Here is a 21253-nt window from a genome sequence, read left to right as displayed (position 1 = left end):
GTACTGTACTTGAGTACAATTTTGAGGATTGTTTTCTTTACTGGAGTATTTCCAATGTTCAGTACTTTTACTTCTGCTCCACTACACCTCAGAGGCAAATATGATACTTTTACTCCACTACAATTATTTGACAACTTTAGTTATTAGTTACTTTATAGATTTTGATTATTATTACAAAACATACATTAACCACTTCAGCTCTGTGTACATTTCGGCCATTTGAAAATAGTAGATCTACAAGCTCACAATGCGTCGCGATGCATTGTGAGCTTGTAGATCTACTATTTTCAAAAAAAGAATTTAATACATTTTATACATTTGAAACTTTTATACAAGAAAACTGCTTGGAACAGCCTGGGACCCCCCAGGATGTAGTAGCTAATATTGCCCAGGAGAGGGGAAGCGTGGAGCTCTCTGTTGGAGCTCTGTTTCCCCCGGCGACCCCACTCCGGATATAAGCGGTAGAAGATGGATGGTTTTACGACAGCAATAACAGTATCTGGGGGTCATGTTTAACGGATCATAAAAATCATGTATCTTTTTCCCCTTGTGGAAGCTTATAATGATGTCTTCTGTCTTGTCAGGTTTATGAGAAAGTGGCTTATCTTCTGACCAACCTAGGTGAGCACTGAACACACAAAAACACAGCCTTACAGACTTTATTTTATGCCAACTGCCGTCAAACTGCATAATGCATGAGAACTGTTTCCCTAAATGCATTATGGTTATGTAGCTCTATATTGGATCACTCCAATATGATACATCCCTCCGCGGGGGGCGGAGGCATCCGAGGTAGACTAACAGATGACTCCGTACGGGGGTGTACTGCGGCACTCCAAGCGTTTTGCGGTGATCTAGCGCGCCTCGAAAAGGACACGAGGAAGAAGGGTGTGCTGGTGCTGCATAGGTATTTGGCAAGCCCCCAGAGCCGCTGAGAAATCTTGAAGCCGCCACCCCAGTGGCCAAAGCTGGAACTGCAGGCGGGGAGAAATACATGCGCGAGCAAAACATACTGATATATATTTATATATATAGATATAAATATGTAAACATATTATACATAAATACATATGCATTTACATATACATAGGCATCTCCAGTGAATTTCATAAATATCTCGCGTTCAATCCTTGACACACGGGCTGCCGTAGAACGCAAAAAGGACACTACTGCGCATGCTCATAAATCTACGGTGTGTCCAAAAACGACTCAATAATTCTACTTCCGGCAGTCTTCCGGGTGCTTCAAAACGCCAGTGAGCACATTCATTGAAATGATAGCTGGGGGCGGGGCAATCCGCCCTCTAGTTATATTATACCTCTATGGTATTTGGGCAGGCGCACGATGCCGCCCCCCCTGGCCGATGTACACCCCCGTATGGAGTAATGTGTTAGTCTACCTCGGATGCCTCCGCCCGCCACGGAGGGATGTATCATATTGGAGTGATCCAATCGCTCACTTAACCGTGGTTACCTACGTAACCATCGTTCTGTGTTTGCCCTGTTCCTGTGTGATTATGTCCATGTGTGTCTGATGTGTTGTTTGTCTTGTAGATTATTTATGTTATCACTTGATGCTTCTGTAATGCCTCAATGTCCCTTTGTGGATTCATAAAGTCTCATCTCATCTCACATGCTGCATGCCGTCACTTTAGGAACTGCAACTGTTTGATTACCTTTTTTATTAATTGAATAATCTGGAAGTGCGTAATTTTTTTGTGTCATTTCATACTTGAGCACACAATGGTGTCGTGAAAAAATTGTGACAATATCCAATCTACAAGCTCATAAGTTGTAGCTCACAACAATAAGTAGTGGGCTATTACTGTAGATTGGATATTTTGACTGTTTTTGTGAAACCTTTCGCCTAGTTCGATTAATTGTTGTTAACTATGACTCCACCCAAGTCATTCTTTTAAAGGTGTAGTGAAATGAAAAATATGTTTTTCACACTTTTAGAGCATATCCGTGGTCATCATATGGGCATACCTAACAATAGATGCCCAAAAAAATGAAAAAAACCCATTTTTGTGTATTTTTACATCTAAAGTCCCTAAAAAGCCAATCTTAATTACTTCCTGTAAACGAAAACGTGCTACGTGATGACATAATACAGCCTTCACGAATATAAATGAATCTTGATTACATGCACCTGTTTGATTCCCATAGCTGCACGTTCTTCAAACACAGCTGATTTTAATTACAGAGATACTCCGTTTTGAATCTCATTGAAGATGAGTGTATTACTCATTTTAAACTTCATCTGCACACTAAAATATGTATCTGAAAACATTATAGGTTAGAAATAAGCCAGGTAGTAGCAAACGTGCTTCACTGGCCGTCTCTCTCTCACTTGTAAACAAACTAGCCGTGTGCCAGCACGGCTGAAGTGATTGAGATCCAACGTCCCATAGCCTGAAGGGATGGGACCTTCTGATTGGTTTAGAGTCTTTGAGCCGACGTTTCGGGCTGAACCTTCAAAATAAAATGACCGAAAATGTCACTTCAGTGCGTCTTTAAGAGAGCTGTCATGTCAGAGAGAGTAGGACTCCTCCCTTCTGGTAGAGTCAGAGTGGGAATAATAACATATAATCTATGTTGTGATGTTCTCCACACAGAGTCGGAGTGGGAGAACATATTATTATTATTATTATTATTATTATTATTATTATTATTATTATTATACATGTATTATAATCATGTCTCCATACAGAGCATCCTCGTACAGAGTCAGAGTGGGAGAACAGCTTCGCTCTCAAGATGTTTCTCTTCCAGTTTGTCAACCTGAACAGCTCTACCTTCTACATTGCTTTCTTCCTGGGAAGGTACAGTAACTATAGATATAAAACATATATAAAACCTACAGGAAGGTACAGTAACTATTTAGATATAAAACATATATAAAACCTACAGGAAGGTACAGTAAATATATATATAAAACATAAAAACTACAGGAAGGTACACTAACTCCTATAGAGCTATATACAGTAGGTCTGCTGACAAGCTACTGCTGGTTGTCCAAAAAAACAGACATAATATGCAGGGAGGGTGAGCACACCTTTATTGCTGCTGCCCACAGGCTTTGGAACAAAGCCGCTAACTATTAGATCAACCCAGTCCTTCTAACCCTAACTATTAGATCAACCCATGCTCCTCCGGAAGTACGCTGGAAGCAAGCCGTTGCTTTGGTGCTATTTTGAGGTACTTTTACTTGAGTGGGATTAACCAGGTCTCCTCTTCACTGTTGTGAAATGGATTAAATACAGAAAGAAACGAAAACCAGGGTTTATGGAGCTTAAATCTTATTTTAATGATTTTCAAAATGATTTATCCAAGAACAGAAGCCACGCTGTGTGTTCTATGTGATAAACGTCATTAGCAGTGTGGTAAGACTTATTATTGCTTCTTCTAAGACATCTCTCTCACTGTGTGCAGGTTCGCTGGCAGGCCTGGAAAATACAACAAACTGTTTAATCGATGGAGACTGGAGGAGGTGAGTGCAGATCTACCACACCATCACAATGCCTCCGTGTTGGATTATTATTATTATGTTTATTATATTATGTTACAATATTATTACAGCCATGCATCACTGTATGACACGCCCCGTTCATCTCTGTCATAATTAATGTGATTTGTTTTATTAATGCAAGATATTATGAGTTTTATTACATTGTCGCTGTCGGGGAGAAACCAATTTTTTTATTGTCTTTAATAACTCAGTGCTATTGAACAGCCTTTACGTCTGTGTGTGTTATTGAACCAATAAAAACCATATACCAGCTTTGATGAGGCAGGGTTGTGTTTTTCATTTCCTGAAAAAGTTAATATTTTGGACATGGCTGCTTTCTGCCCGACAGCAGAGATATTCTGTTGACAGTGTTGCACAAATGTAGTGGAAATACACAACACCTATAATAATAATAATAATAATAATAATAAGGGTAATAATAATAATAATAATAATAATAATATTGCCAGGAAAGCTCAAAACTTGACCCAAATGCAGGTAGACTCAGATGCAAAGGAAGTTTATATTTATATATTTTATTATATTGTTCTCCTCAATGTCACCCAATTAATCATGATGTATTGTTCTCCTCAGTGTCATCATATTAATTGTGATGTATTGTTCTCCTCAGTGTCATCCCAGTGGCTGTTTGATTGACCTGTGTCTGCAGATGGGAGTGATCATGTTCTTCAAACAGATATGGAACAACTTTATGGAGCTGGGATATCCGTACGTTTAATATCAGTACATTATTATGGAGCTGGGATATCTGTACATTATCACTAATACTCATCATTACATTATTGTGCAAGCATGGGATATCTGTATGTAGTGATTATTCTATCAATTTATAAAATATTGTTGAGGCATGTCTTTTTGATATACATCAACAGAATGACAAAAAACAATTCTAATAGATTTGTTTTTAATCGACTAAATTGATAAATCAGATTAACTAGTTACATAAAGGCATACTGTATATGGTGTTGTGCAAATATAGCCCATCTACAATCTCACAAGATGATTTTCACTATTTGTGATTTTTTGGGGGGAAAACAAAGACATTTCCCATTTCCCCCCAAAATCAATGATTTTATTATTTTTGATTAACTGTTGCAGCCCTAAACTGCACCCACACAAACAGATGAATGTTTTCACAAAGCATTCAGTAATGCGTGGGTTTACAAAAACATACAGTGCAATCCGGGACAAAACGCTCCACACATCCCAGACTCTTCTCCCTTCTGGCTCCCAAACTATGGAATGAACTCCCCATTGCAGTTAGAACTGCAGATTCACCACCAATCTTCTGCCGTAATCTGAAGACTCACCTCTTAAGACTCCATCTCAGCCCGTAGCACTTGCCGTAACCTTGACAACCTTGCAGGATTATGCAAAGGCTAAAATGTAATTTAGCATGTTATATAGACAGATGCCAGGTCATTGTTGACCTGGCATCCTATAGTGTGTTTAGTTTCAATGTACATGCCGATGATAGGTTCTTGGTTTACTTTCTTGGTATTATTGATGTATTATCTTGTGTCCTTGCTTACTATGAATCGCTCTGGATTAAGAGTGTCTGCTAAATGCCTAAACTGTAACAGAAACACACAACTAGAGAGGGACACACAAGTGCAGAAATAGTGAGATTCACCTAAGCCGTTCTCCAGCGTACATACAGTACAGTATTGTTGTTCAGCACCTGTAAAGTTTTGTCAGGATGTTCGTCGGTCGCTTTGGACTCTTATATCCATGAAAACTTTATACCCAATTAAATTGATTAATTTGATTAACTTTTGCACTCCTAGACTGTTTTTACACAGATAACACAGAATGATAATGGTAAATGGTGCATTTATATAGCGCATTTATATAGCGCATTTATATAGCACATTTATATAGCACATTTATCCAAAGCGCTTTACATAGATTGTGCATTACATATACCCATTCACACACACATTCATACACCGATGGCGGAGGAAACCATGCAAGGCACCAACCTGCTCATCGGGAGCAATTTGGGGTTCAGCGTCTTGCTCAAGGACACGTCGACACTAACTCTGGGGGAGCCCCCCAGCCCGGGATCGAACTGTGGGAACCCTGCGGTTTCCAGTTCACTCTACCCGGCCATTCTACCCCTGAGCCACTGCCGCAGAATGATGTTTTCACCATGCTGTTGCATAATGTATGGTGCATCACGTTATTCACCAGTGTGTGGGTTTGGTGTGGTGCTTGTCATTTCTACAAGTCAAGCACATCCAGTGATGTAAAGTAACTAAGTACTTTTACTCGGGTACTGTACTTAAGTACACTTTTTTTTTACTTTTCTGGAGTATTTCCAATTTTCAGTACTTTTAGTTCTACTCCACTACATCATGGAGGCAAATATCATACTTTTACTCCACTACAAATATTTGACAGCTTTAGTTACTAGTTACTTAGTAGATTTAGATTATTATTATCACAGAACATACATTAACCACTTCAGCCCTATATACATTTCGGCCCTTTGAAAAATAGATCTACAGCTTGTAGATCGGCTATTTTTCAAAAGATTTGTATACATGTTTAACTTGTGAAATGGGACATTCTGCACAATGAGTACTTTTACTTTTGTTTAAGTATATTTTGATGCCAATACGTCTGTACTTTGTATTACCGGACTTTTACTTGTAACAGAGCATTTCTACACTGCGGTATTGATACTTTTACTTAAGTAAAAGATGTTAGTACTTTTTCCACCACTGAGCTCATCTCATTATCACATAAAAAGGGCTTTTCTCTGCTGTGAAGCACATGAGATCCTCTTCAGCAGAGGATTAGCCCGGCCTTCCTGCAGCGTTCGCTGCTTTGACCACACATAATTGGCTGTGTGGGTTGACAGGGAGGTGGAAGAAGTACTCAGATATTTTACTTAAGTAAATGTAGCAATACCACAAAAATAAGAATACTCTGTTACAAGTAAAAGGCCCCGTGTTCAAAATGTTACTTGAGTAAAAGTGCAAAAGTATTGGCATCAAAATGTGCTTAACGTACCAAAAGTAAAAGTACTAAAATGTTTGAAAATAGCAGATCTACAAGCTCACAACGCTAAGCTACGTCGCTTGATGTTAAGTCCAGTACTTGAGTAAATGTACTTAGTTACTTTACATCACTGGGTGTTTTCTCTGTGTTTCTCCAGCCTGCTCCAGAACTGGTGGTCTCGCAGGAAGATGAAGAAAGGAGGGGGGGTCGGCCACAACGTGCAGAGCAGCAAGGCTCAGCTCCCCCAGTGGGACAAGGACTGGAACCTGCAACCTATGAACGCCCATGGGCTGGTGGACGAGTACCTGGAGATGGGTAAAGACCAGTGTTGATTTTGTCGACTACCTTTTTTTCACACGAAAACTAAATAAAAACTAAGCTACGATGACTAAAACTAAGACTACATATATTGACAATATCGTCAACAAATAAAAACTAGACTAAAATGTTAGTGAGGGACTAGTGGAGAAGAGATCCAGTAGAACTAAAAGACAAGTCATTTTATGTTTGTTTGCGCTCAGGTGTTGTGCTCTGAAAATAGCAGATCTACAAGCTCACAACGCGTTGCAGCGCGACACGTTGTGAGCTTGTAGATCGGCTATTTTCAGCATGTAACCAAGTGTAAAATCAGCCATTACGACGGCATCAAGGCACCGCCAAAATACATTTTAGTCGACTAAATCAACTGTAGATTTAGTCGACTAAAACTAGACAAAAACGAAAACATTTCAGATGACTAAAATATGACTCAAACTAAATGGAATTTGATTCAATAGACTATGACTAAAACTGAATAAAAATTTGCTGTGAGAATCAACACTAGTAAAAAACAAGTTAAATTCAATAACTAGTCGATTAGCAGACTGATTAGTTGACTATAGTCACTATAAGGTTGTATTAGTTGAGTAGTTAAAGACAAGGGAAAGGGTGACCTTTGTTATTCTCTTGCTCTGGTCCATAACGTTAAGAGTTCTCCTTAACGCTATGCGACTGTTTGTGTATTTTCCCCATTTGTACGGGGTGCACTTCAGTCAAAATAAACAATACTGTATACCATACATTATATACTATGTACGAAGATGTGAAGTTTAAAAGACTAGTGAGTGTGCTTAGGCTGGGGAGGATCAATGGACAAACGTTGGATGTTGTGTTTACAAACCACAGCTCATTATGTTTAACATGAACCCCCATCTCTGTTCCTCTTCTATAGTCCTACAGTTTGGTTTCACCACCATCTTCCCTCTGGCTCCCATGTTTAACATGAACCATGTCTCTTCTATAGTCCTACAGTTTGGTTTCCCTCTGGCTCCCATGTTTAACATGAACCATGTCTCTTCTATAGTCCTACAGTTTGGTTTCACCACTATCTTCGTGGCGGCCTTCCCTCTGGCTCCCATGCTGGCTCTGCTCAACAACATCATAGAGATCCGTCTGGACGCTTACAAGTTTGTCTCTCAGTGGAGGAGGCCCATGCCCGCCAGAGCTACTGACATAGGTCAGTTAAACTCTGTCTGTCTGTTAGAGCTACTGACATAGGTCAGTTAAACTCTGTCTGTCTGTTAGAGCTACTGACATAGGTCAGTTAAACTCTGTCTGTCTGTTAGAGCTACTGACATAGGTCTGTTTAAAGGGATAGTTCACCCATTTTTCCTATGGATTAGTCATGAATTCATGGATATTTTTTTGTTTTTGTCACATTCCTAAGCCAATAATTTGATGACCAGTCGACCGGTAGGAGACACGAAGGAGACTCTTTGTGTCTCCTACCGGAACCGCTGCCGGTCATCAAATTATTGTCTTAGGAATGTGACATTCAAGTCTCCATGGGGTGACTAATCCATAGAAAAAAAGTATTTTTTGGGTGAACTATCCTACTATTTAACTCTTTCCATCTGCCAGAGGCTCAGAGCTACTGAAATACGTCAGATAGTTCTTCATTCAGCAGTGTTTGGATGTTGTAGGAGGCACACACAAAGTTGTACGACGCACTTTCAAGACTATTTTGTTTTTTCTTTACCATATCTCATATGTCTCTATTTTAGTGGTGCAGTGTGCAGTGTAGCCAGATTCTGTGAGAGAAACAAGCTACCAGGTCTAGGAAAACCAGCCCAAAAGAAGCGACTATGGGCCACTTGAGCACTTTAACATATACATTAGCTATTTGAAAATAGCAGATCTACAAGCTTCACAACGCGTCGCGATGCGACACGTTGTGACGCTTGTAGATCGGCTATTTTCAAATAAAATATTGCGGGGAAATTATAATAAGCAGATCTGGCAACACTGGCAGTGTGTCCTTCCCACCAAACCTCTCACTAGAAATTTCCCCTCCTGTCCAATCGGCCCTTCTTCCAGTGAGGCCCCCCAAGGGCCACGTTCAAAACCACGGACCTGAAGCACCATTAGAAATCAGACATTGAGGCCCCACAATCTTCTGTGAACGACTACTTTATTGGTGGTAGATCCATTTCCTCTTGGTTGTCATGGTTACCACCAGGTATTTGGCACGGCATCCTAGAGGGCATCGGCGTGCTGGCGGTCATCACCAACGCCTTCGTCATCGCCATCACCTCCGACTACATCCCTCGCTTCGTCTACGCCTTCAAGTACGGGCCCTGTGTGGACAAGGGATACCACCACGAGGTCAGGTACGTAATGTGTAGCAGCAGCAACAGCGACATGGATAAATAAAGCTTTAAGCCTGATTTATACTTTAAGAAATAAAACATAATTTACTCAGCCACTGCCAGCGATTTTCCACTGTGTTTCCACTAACCGTTGAAAAATCAAAGAATATTTATCTCCAGTATGATTGATTCCGCCTATCGCATACATGGGCAACTGGTGGCCCGGGGGCCACATGCGGCCCCCACCTTCACTTAATACGGCCCGCAGGTTAATATGGGAATACTGATATATTATTGATTTCAGCTGTTACAATTCCAAACATGCAAACATAACCCGCTTTAATTGCTTCAGTCTATATTAGTAGCTTAATGACTAGTAAAAGCTAACATAGTGGCAGCGGTGGCCTAGTGGTTAGAGGGGCGGCCTTGATACCGGAAGGTCCCTAGTTTGATTCCCCAATTCATCACATCGATCATGAATCACCGCTGAATAGCCCTTGAGCAAGGCTTCCATGCAGGGTCCGGCTGGAAACAAGTTTCGTACTTAGTCCGACACCCTGGGTAAACAACAAACTTTGCTTTGCTTTTGCATAAGTATAACTAAATGCGTTTGAAATAAAAAATAAAAAAAACTTTTCAGGATTGTAATTCAAAAATGGCAGATCCACAAGCTCAAAACACGTCGCACTGCGGCACGTTTTGGGCTTGTAGATCGGCTATTTTTGCTACTTTTGTGCGACATAGAATGGCGAAAAATGTACGAAAGAAGTTAAAATACAGAGATAAGAGGTGTCTGCCCAAAAGTATATGCAAATCGGCCCTCTGGAGTGAGTTTGGAAATATAGTGGCCCTCGCCATCATCAAAGTTGCATCACCCCTGCCCTATCGCTTTAAAAGACGTATCCGAGTCTCATAGAATCGGGGGGGGTGGTGGCCGCGACCATCCGTTCCATAGTTGTGGGCAGTTGAATGGAGGCTGTTTTCGCTCTTTCCAAATCGAGTTACAAGGAAGGGAACCGGGCTGTATTTCTGCCTTTAGAAACGGTAATTAAGATAATGAAAACAGAATCACTCTGTTGACGGTTGGCTGTGCTGTCTCGTCGCCAGATGTTTGCGAGGTTACATGAACAGCAGTCTGTCGGTGTTCGACATGGCGCTCAACGACAGCCACGCCCCCGCCAGGTACTGCCGCTACAGAGACTACCGGGCGCCGCCCTGGAGCTCCGACCCCTACGACTTCACGCTGCAGTTCTGGCACGTCCTGGCCGCCCGGCTGGCCTTCATCATCGTCTTCGAGGTCTGTCACTGTTATTGACAAATAACATTTTCGTATACTTAATCGTACCTCAACGAATAGCGAAAATAGTCGGATCTACAAGCTCACAACGTGTCGCAATGTGACACATTGTGAGCTTGTGGATTGGGTATTTTCCCAAATGTTGAGAATTTTCGGGAAAAATTCTATATGCTGTAATAGAGCACCGAACTCTGACGTCACTGCCACTAGAGGGCGCTGTGCTGTTCCGCTGGTTCGTGGCTTTATTTTTTGTGTCGAAATCTTGGAGAATCTTAGATCACGTCATATAAGAACTGTGTTCCAAACATAAACACACCACCCCGGCATTTCTGTCAGGGGGGGTGGCTCTGCATCGTTTATGATATTCATTCATATTTGATATAGCCTGTTTTCTGGCGAAAATGTAATTAATTCTGCCTTAAAAGTCTTACAGCAGCCGTGTTCATGGGAAATGTAGTCTTTGGGTCGTTTGACTCGTTTCTAGTGTTTATATTGTGTTACTCTTTGGGTAAATGTGTACGTTTACACCTTCAGTCGATGCTTTATATCCATATGAGTAAAATCGCCAGGGTGATGTGTTTATATTTGGAACACAGTTCTTATGAGGAGATCTAAGATTCCCCAACACAAAAAATAAAGCCACGAACCAGCGAAACAGCGGCAGTGACGTCAGGACTTCAGTGCTCTATACTGTATGTTTACATGATTGCTATAAATTGTTCCCCTTCAGCACCTGGTGTTTGGCATCAAGTCGTTCATAGCGTACCTGATCCCGGACATGCCCAAAGACCTGTGTGACCGCATGAGACGGGAGAAGTACCTGATGCAGGAGAGCATGTACGAGGCAGAGCTGGAGCACCTGCAGACCGACCGCAAGAAGAAGAACGGACATAACTACCACCACGAGTGGCCTTAAGACACACACACACAACCACACACACACACGCATGCACATGCACACGCACACGCACACACGTTTGCATTACTGTACTTGTGAGGACATCAACATTTTAGGAAGCCGATTTCATGATTGATTTGTGATATTTTGGGGGCGTTTTTGACTGCAAGTCTAAAGCCGAAAAATAGCAGATCTACAAGCTCACAACGTGTCGCGCTGTGACACGTTGTGAGCTTGTAGATCGGCTATTTTCCAGTGTTTGACATCGCCACACAACTAAGTATAAAATAGGGGAAAATCTACAACCCCAACCCCCTAAACCTGTCTAATCCTGAACCTAACCCCAACCTGAATCTTTTTCTAATAGTAAACTCTTGTGAGGACCAAGAAAATGGTCCTCACAACATATATTTCTCATATTCTACTGGTTCTCACAAGTATAGTAATACACACACACACACACACACACACACACACACACACACACACACACACACACACACACACACACACACACACACACATGCATGCATCTAGAGTTGTACCGATATAATCGGAGAAGCTGCCAATACGGCCTGAAATGCTGGTATCGGTATGGGTGAGTATATGTCAGTCTTAGGACTGTCACGATTACACATTTAAGTTGACGATTAATTGTCACTCAAATAATTATGATTAACGATTTAATTGTGTGTTTGGCCATTGAACACATTGGAACATTATGAATACAGCTTTCATTTATGTTTGCCTTTTAGGCTTCGTATAAAAAAATTGCGCAGGGCAGATATGACAACTAACTTCAATATACAAAGAAAGTATTGACATATTTAATAATTGTATACATTTGAAAGTAGCAGAAATGGCTGATCTACAAGCTTACAACGCGTCACAAAGTGACGCGTTGTAAGCTTGTATATCAGCTATTTCTGTTTTTTTTTTTTTTTTTTTAATTTGTGAGGATTTTTCAACATGGAAACGATTATGATGATTATGCAAAATAATAATTATAATTGCAATGTAATAATGTGACAGGCCTAGTCAGTCTATGCCATTCCGATACCAACAGAATTTATCACTCGATGATACATAATTTACAGTAATATTTTTAATGCTTCAGTTGATGCTGCACGACTGTACTGTACTATTTACATTATTACTAACTTGTGGCTGCACATTAACAATTATTAATGGGATTTGGATTTATTCCTAGATTAGACACTAAAATGTGTCTAAACGGCTAGGCTAAAATGGGTTATAACTGGTCGAAAAGTGAACGTTTTTTCAACGGCTAGGCTTAGCCTAGAAGTTGATTTTCAACGGCTATGTATAGACAGCAGGGCAGGAATTTCAGGAAGGCCACGAAGGCCATGGCCGTCGTTGCCCCTCAGTTTGGACTTGTGCCCCTCAACACGAATGGCCCGCCCTGAGGCCACAGTGGCCTTAATGCCCCAGCTGACTTTACCACTTTCTCCTCTGTCTCTTTCTTGTCAATATGTAGACACCAGTGTCTCTTTCTTTCCAGTGTCTTATGTTGAGCATGGATCAGTAAATACCATCATTTATTTATTTCATTGCAGCTAGAATACATATTAAATTTAAAATGATTTAAATTCAATTAATTATGTCAATGGACTTAAATCTTGTTTTATTTGATGGCCTTCCTGCCCTTGCATTTGGCCTTTGTGCCCTAAAAAAAAACACCAAAGGCCAAGTGGCCTTGCCCCTAAAATGACAAAATTCCAGGCCCGATAGACAGTCTATATATTGATGCTTAAAAAACAGCTAATCAACATCTAGGCTAAGCCTAGCCGTTGAAAAAACGTTCACTTTTAGACCAGTTATAAATTGGTTCTAGACAGACTTCTAATAGCCGACTATGTCTCACTGGGTTGTATCGACTGATACGCAAGTTATTCGTATCGGTATCAGGAAGGAAAAAACAGTATCGGTACATCTCTACACACATCACACACATCACACACATCACACTGCTTAGCTTTGAGAGTCCAGCTCCATTGGACTCGACACACCAAAGAAGCTCCTATTCTTGGTTTCTCCTCTTCCAAACCAAGACTCTGGACAGCACCTCCTCAAACTCCTGCAGATGTCTTCTACATTCCTCCTCAGATGTCTAACTTCACATAGGAGTCTTCCTATTGGCTACTGCGCTCTCCTGGACTCATGTAAGGGTTTTTTTCATTGGCTACTGCGCTCTCCTGGACTCTCATGTAAGGGGTTTTCTCATTGGCCCTGCGCTCTCCTGGACTCATGTAGGGGGTTTTCTTATTGGCTACTGCACTCTCCTGGACTCATTTAAGGGGTTTTCTCATTGGCTACTGCACTCTCCTGGACTCATGTAAGGGTTTTTTCTCATTGGCTACTGCACTCTCCTGGACTCATGTAAGGGGTTTTCTCATTGGCTGACTCATGTGAGGGGTTTTCTTATTGGCTACTGCGCTCTCCTGGACTCTCATGTAAGGGGTTTTCTCATTGGCCCTGCACTCTCCTGGACTCATGTAAGGGGTTTTCTTATTGGCTCCCGCGCTGTCATGGAGTCATCATGCATTGGTCTTCCCAAAGTCCTGGATTCATGCTAGGGCTTGGTTCATTGGCCCTGGATCATGTATTGGTCTTCCCACAGTCCTTCAAGGACCCCAATAACTGAGAGCGCACAAATGGCATTTGATTCCGTGTGTACGCTCTCAGAGTTATGGACCCCTCCCCCTACCTCAAGGAACCCTGATGGTCCTTGGACCCCACTTTGAGAACTCCTGATGCCCATTGGCCCTGGCTTCACCCAGGAGTCTCCCCATTGGCCCTGGCTTCACCCAGGAGTCTCCCCATTGGCCCTGGCTTGAGGCAGGGGTCTACCCATTGTTCCTGGCTTCAAGGAGCCAGGGCCAGGAGTCTCCCCCATTGGCCCAGCGCGGTGTCCTGGCTTCTTTAGGGAAATCCTGTACAATTGTAATGTTTACTATGCAGATGCAGAGTGTCTGCGTCAGGTTCCACAGCCCAGACAGAACTAACAGCTACGGTGATTCTGGTGACGTGTGGACCATGGTGTTTATGCAAACTGACTGTAATTATATTCTTCTTGCCGCATGCTGAATTCTATTTGCATTGGTGAGTTTATAAAAAAAACAACTAAAAAACCCATCAAAGGTGTCAAACATTCAAATGTTTGATAGAGGAACTCTTATGGAATTCATGTCAAATGCATGGTAATAATAATAACGATGTTTTGTATGTATTTTTTTGATAGATTGTCTTGATTGCCTGGTCCTTCCTGTGAGCCTGTGTGTTAGTCGGACAGTCCTGAGTGAGTTCGGTGTGTTGATAGTGCCTCCGGTGGCCGTGTGTCGTCATTGTCACATCATGTGCCTGCTTGTGGATGCACATGCTTGTGGGTCGGTGTGAAATGTGAGTACGTACCGCTGCTCTCAGCAAATGGCTTTGCAATAAGTAGACTGGTATTATAATCACCATGTGACTCGTATAATCAGCGATGTTAGTGTGTTTACCCTATTATAGCTCTGGTCCATAGCGTTAGAAGGAGTTCTCCTAGCAGCTTCTGGACTTTAGTAAAAATAAAGAATACACTTTCGCTACTCACGAAAACAAAGACGGTTTTAAGATGTTGAAAGCCTATTTTCCTTGGTGGGAACACTCTGAGCCCCCCCCCCCCCCCCCCCCCACTTCCTGTCTAAAATACACCGGACGGATTTCTTTTTTTAGTTACTCCACTGCGCCCCCTACAGATCTGGTCAATGAAATTTTCTATGGACTAGATCTGTAGGGGCGCAGTGGAGTAACTAAAAAAATGTTTATTTACTGGCCAAAAAGTGTATTTTACACAGAAGGTGGGGGGCTGAGAGATTTCAACATATTAATACCGTCTTTGTTTTGGTGAGTAGCAAAGGCTTTTACTAAAATCGAGAGGCTACCGGTGCTGTGCGGACAATGGCCGAAAAGTCACATAGCGTTAAGGAGAACTCCTTCTAACGCTGTGGCCCAGAGCTATGTTTACCCCAAAACCCCAGGGGCCACTAATCTGTTCTTCCGTCCCGTTGCTACCAGTCCGTCTCATTGTGTTACCCGAAGCCCCCTGAACGTGTGGTTGGTTGAAAACATACTGTACGTGTGTGTGTGTGTGTGTGTGTGTGTGTGTGTGTGTGTGTGTGTGTGTGTGTGTGTGTGTGTGTGTGTGTGTGTGTGTGTGTGTGTGTGTGTGTGTGTGTGTGTGTGTGTGTGTGTGTGTGTGTGTGTGTGGGCTTGGATGTCTGGTGCTCACAAAGCACTGCACAACTAAATGATATGCATCACAGTCAAGTCAAAGTTTATTATTTATATACATATTAGGACATTTTCATATTATGGTATGGCATCGTGGCTTCTTAACACATTGACTGCCATGGACGTAATATTATGTCATCTCAAATCCAACGCTTCACTGCTAATGACGTAATATTGCGTCATCTGGTGTTTTTAGTGATTACGCTAGAGGGCGCTCTTCGCCAACCTATGAACGATGCCTTGACTTCCAGAGAAGGATGCACGCGGAAATGACATCATCTAAAACACTTTCACCCCGTCCACTACAATGTTATCAGATTTATAAAAATACATTTATCCCAGATTTATTTTTCCCAGATTGTGTTTTTGGTGAAAACGAGCTATTATTCAACCGCCGATAACTACAGAGCGGACGATCGTGGTTACAATGTTATTTTTTTCCGGTGTAAAGAAGAGAGACTCGTCTTTCCACCGAAACGTCGTTTGTTTACATCCGCGTTGAAAAGAAAATTATGTGGATCGTCAAAATAAGGTAAAAACGCTAGCAGTGGCGGATGAAGTAATTAATTAATACCTGGCAATGAATGTGTTAAGTAGGTCTGAGAGGCTTATTGTCTGCATCAGCCGAGAACGTGGGAGTCCATCCCGGTTCCAATGCACTAGATGACTAGACCCCTGGGAGACGGGATGCTGAGGTGGAGCGCCACACCTACCATCAGCTCCCAGTATACTTTACCGCACGACTTCCCGCACCCAAGCCGCGCTACTCATACGCTGAGTTGGCGGTACCCCGGGATCGAACCCATGACCTTGCGGTCCAAAGGTGAGAGCTCTACTGACTGAGGTACCCGGACACTAATCATAGCATTCTGTTTTACCAGTGTGAATGTTAGCAAAAATGGTAATTCTGTCTAATATAATAATAATAATAATAATAGAACATGATAGGAGCAGGTTTCAGCTGAGGACATTTGAATGACTTATTGATCTTATCACATCTTATCTAATCCACTTATTTACAAACGTTGAAATCAAACAAGGTTTATGCCCGCCAGCTGCTGGCCTTAGATATGATGTGTGCACTGGATGTGTGAATGACTGAATGAGTGAACATTACTGTATGTACACTCTATCAATAAGTATAAATGTACAGTCAATATATGAAGGATGATCTAATGTATATAATTTTCAATCATAATAAGGCATAATGTTTTTTTTTTACATGATATATTTTACATGTATATTTGCACTGAAGTGCATGATTGCGATGCAAACATTCACAATAATACATAGAACGTATAAATAGCATGATGTGTTTATTCTTATTGAAAACAAACACCTCAGCACACGTATAACATATCAGAATGATAATAATGATTGTCTAGTCACAATGAGATTTGAAGACATAAAGCTTATAATCAATTACTACATTGATTTGTGATTTGCATCCTCTATTTGCAATAGGCCTGACACTATCAATGGAGAAGCACGTGTTTTTTAAATAATTTGTCATCATTTTTACATATCAACAAATAAAAATAAAATAAAAATATATATATATCTTAAAGGTTTCATGACATGCTGGTTTACAAAACATTAAAAGTCTATCATGGTCCTTCAAACGTGTGTTAAAAGTTTTTAACTGAAGAATCCACTCCAGTGAGCCATGGCAGGTTCTTTTTTCTCTTCTGTTCTGAGGGCTTTTCAGCTGTAATGAAAAATAACCCTATTTGCCTGCGGGTGTCGCTGTTGAGGGATTTTGCCTGTCAATCATCACCTCTGCTCCATCCCCCCAAAGGAGAAGGATAGGGGAGGGGCGGAGAGGGGGGGCGGGATTAATGGACTGTGACATGAAAGTCCACAGGCCAATCACAGCACTTATCTGAGCCTAATTATTCAGAAAACCCCAGACCACAGAAAATCCACTGAATGTTCAGAGAAAAAAAAAAAAAAAAAATATGAATTAATAAATAGAAATTTATGTCATGAAACCTTTAACGGTTACATCCCTACAAGTCATGTGCATTTTTATTTGGTAGGACCCTTGATCCCAGGAGGTCCAGACAGAATGATGTTGTGAGGTTTCATTGACAATCTATACCAGGGGTCTTCCAACGTTTTTCAGGCCAAGGACCCCTTAGCTGAGAGACAGAGGAAGCAGGGACCCCCACTACATATTGGAGTCATGTTAAATGTGTGTTTTCAGACATTTAACCACTTAAAGCCTCAATACGTTGTAATCTTGACCTTTGGCTCGGTACTTGGTCTGCTGTTTTTTTCCCTTCTACACCAAACCTCTTTGCCGAAAATAGGCGATCAAAAATAGCTATGTTAAAGGACGACTTCACCGATTTTCAACCTATCTTCATATAATTGGTCCTCACTAATACTCATGATAAAATGATACAATTTTTTTCTACTCGGTCTGTGTCTCAGAGGAGGCCTGTTCAAGACCCCTGACAGGGACGTGCACAGATAGACTCTAGGTGGTGCTACAGCACCTGCCCTTTGCCCTCTTGACCAGAAGTGCCCTTTTTTTTTCCAGTTTACAGCAGGGGTCTTCAACAGGGGGTCCGGGACCCCTAGGGGGTCCTCAGAGTTACTACAGGGGGTCCGCCAAATCTTTATGTGATATGATTTTTCTTTTTACCATAACCACTCGAAACCTAGCATCCCTTTTCTGAGGAGAACTTTAGCCAAAAATAGCCGATCTACAAGCCCACAACGCCTCGCAGCGCGAGGCGTTGTGGGCTTGCAGATCGGCTATTGTTGGCAAAGAGGTATAGGTGTAGAGGGAAAAAGAGCAGACCAAATAAACAAAAAAAAAGTATAATTTACTTGAGCACCTGCCCCTCAAAATGTCTGTGCACGCCACTGATCTACACTATGCCCGTTTGAATCCTTAGTGCCGCATCCAACTCCACCAAATTCATAAACGCAACACAATGCTCAGAAACACAGCGGTGGACTTTTTTTTTTTTTCATTAAATCATAAATATCAAACATATCAGACCGTCTACTTCTCTCAGACGTCTCTATTTCCCAGAAGGAAATTTTGTATTTATTTATATTTAATTCTGTGACTAGAAGCAGGAATGAAACCTGTTTAGTGCGTGCGTGCGTGTGTGTGTGCGTGTGTGTTTGCGTGTGCGTATGCGTGTATGTGTGTGTGTGTGCGTGTGCGTGCATGTGTGTAATACATTGCTGCTGCCTGCCATTGCTGTGGGATCATTCTAGATCTCGCTGAAGACATCGTTTCCAGATGTTAGCTTGTACTGTACGTGCAATTAACTGAGAATAGTTTGGAAGTCACGTTTATCAAGTCATTCTGGGGTTTAATTCTGTCGATTATATGTGACCTTGTATGTTTGGAGTTTATTGTTTAATATACACAATGAATGCTGCACAGTGGTGGGAAAATCTGCCGTTATGTTTCAACCCTTCTGATGGCAATAGTAGAACGATGAGTATTATTTATACGTTCAGTAAGATGTTCTACTGTGCTGTGATTCATTTACGCTCCGTTCGTACCGAAATAGCAGACAGTGGTGTAAAGTAACAAAGTACATTTACTCAAGTACTGTATTTAAGTACAATGTTGAGGTACCTTTACTTTACTGGAGTATTTCCAATTGTCTAGACTTTTACTTCTATTCCACTACATCTCAAAGGCAAATATTGCACTTTTACTCCACTACAATTATTTGAAAACTTTAGTTACTTTTCAGATATAAATTATGACATTATAAAACATACATTAACCACTTTAGCCCTATTTTATGCCATAGGCTATCGCGAGGTGTTGTGAGCTTGTAGATCTGCTATTTTCAAATATTTTAGTACTTTTACTTTTGGTACTTCAAGTACATTTCTATGCCAATACTTTTGTACTTTTGCTGAAGTACATTTTGAATTCTGGACTTTTACTTGTAACAGAGTATTTCTATATTGCAGTATTGGTACTTTTACTTAAGTAAAGAATTTGCGTACTTTTTCCACCACTGAGTATGAATGAGGCGACCTGTTGAATCCATGCTAGGGTTCTCTATAGGAAGTACAGTAGAACATTACAATGAACGGTAAGATTGTATATTAAGGTCGGGTCTACAATGCATTATAAGCACATTTATAATGCATTATAATGCTTGATATAAATGTTTATAATCATGCATAACAGCATATAACAAGGTTTATGAATTATTGTAAGTGCTGGTCATAATGCATTATAAACTCAAATGCATTATAATCCCATTTATAATGCATTACAATGCCGGTTATAAATGTTTATAATCATGCATAACAGCATATAATAAGGTTTATGAAGTATTGTGAGTGCTGGTGGTCATAATGCATTATAAACTCAGCGGAACAGCCCATTATAACTACCAGGTAACGCTTTATTTAAAGGTCGGGTATACAGTATAATGCATTATCATCACACTTATAATGCATTATAATGTGCTTATAAGGCTTCATAACACTATTTATAAATGTGTATAACTATGCATAGCAACTTAATAAAGACACTTTATAACTGACTAAGTTATGGACGTTATAATGTGCTGTTCCACTGAGATTATGACCAGTACTTATCCATGTCATAAACGTTATAACTTGTCATACATGATTATAAACATTTATAACGAGTGGTAGGCCTTATAAATGCAATCATAATGCATTATGGACACAACCTTAATATATAGTGTTACCAAATTAACTACATACACTATAGTACAATGTTACAATGTTATTACTATGTTACAATATTGTTCCACTGTTACCATGTTGTGATATGAAGTGTATCCATAACATTGGAACCTTAACTCCTGTTTACATAATTAACCTGAAAATGAAATAATGCTTTAGCTTTGTTTTCTATGTAAAACAATGTATACGCTGTGTGTGTGTATTGTATATAAATGATATCTTTGGTTACACAGTTCCCTTGACATTAAGGTGTGATTCAAGTGAAAAGTCAATCTTTTTTCTTCTGTTGTGAATCACTCGCTCCATGGAATCGCTTCGACAAAAATGTAATAATGCTGGTGTTTATAGAGGAGTTGACTGTATCACAAAAAAGCCTGGAAAAGAAGACGAGAAATTATGATTTAATTTATCTTTATTTTATATTTATTTTGAAGGTGTTAGGATGTTTTAATCCGTTTCTTAGTTTTCCTGTTATGCTGTTTGACGACGTACGCGGTACACTTGGAATCGATGGTCTCTTATAAACACTGGTCCTCAAACTTTTCAATTTCAAGGAACTCTGTGAGTGTACAAATGGAACCGTTCCATTTATACACTCACAGAGTTACAGACCTGTGAGGGTCCATTTGGAACCCCCTCAAGGACCCCTGAGGGTCCCTGAACCCCACTTTGAGAACCACTGTCTTATAGTACATAAGCCCATGCAAGGCATACAGGTCTATGCACGACACAATGATAAAAACAAATTATTGAAAAAGAGAGAACATTACAAAAAAAAAAAATCATTTGGATATCACTCTTTTGTGTAAAATAATAAATCATGGATTGTATCTTTTACATCATATTTGAATTCTGTCGTTTTTGTACGTTATTGTGAAGCAATATGCTAACGTA

General features: G+C 40.7%; 1 protein-coding gene across 1 annotated transcript in view; it reads left to right on the top strand.

Annotated features, from left to right (window-relative positions):
- The window catches only part of ano3 (anoctamin 3), a gene marked incomplete at both ends in the record, with an annotated part of 110667 nt that extends 99290 nt beyond the window's left edge, over positions 1-11377 (top strand). Inside the window, 9 exons of the mRNA XM_084060403.1 lie at positions 585-621; positions 2713-2824; positions 3435-3492; positions 4142-4239; positions 6695-6852; positions 7880-8032; positions 9035-9185; positions 10272-10461; positions 11192-11377. Coding sequence (XP_083916529.1) covers positions 585-621; positions 2713-2824; positions 3435-3492; positions 4142-4239; positions 6695-6852; positions 7880-8032; positions 9035-9185; positions 10272-10461; positions 11192-11377 — 1143 coding nt within the window. The remainder of the gene's footprint in view (positions 1-584; positions 622-2712; positions 2825-3434; positions 3493-4141; positions 4240-6694; positions 6853-7879; positions 8033-9034; positions 9186-10271; positions 10462-11191) is intronic.
- Positions 11378-21253: the final 9876 nt, after the last annotated feature.

The sequence above is a fragment of the Gymnoscopelus microlampas genome, assembly GCF_963454915.1.
Source record: "Gymnoscopelus microlampas genome assembly, chromosome: 6".
Classification (NCBI taxonomy): domain Eukaryota; kingdom Metazoa; phylum Chordata; class Actinopteri; order Myctophiformes; family Myctophidae; genus Gymnoscopelus; species Gymnoscopelus microlampas.
The sequence above is the reverse complement of the archived record's forward strand: the minus strand, read 5'-3'. Positions and strand labels throughout refer to the sequence as shown.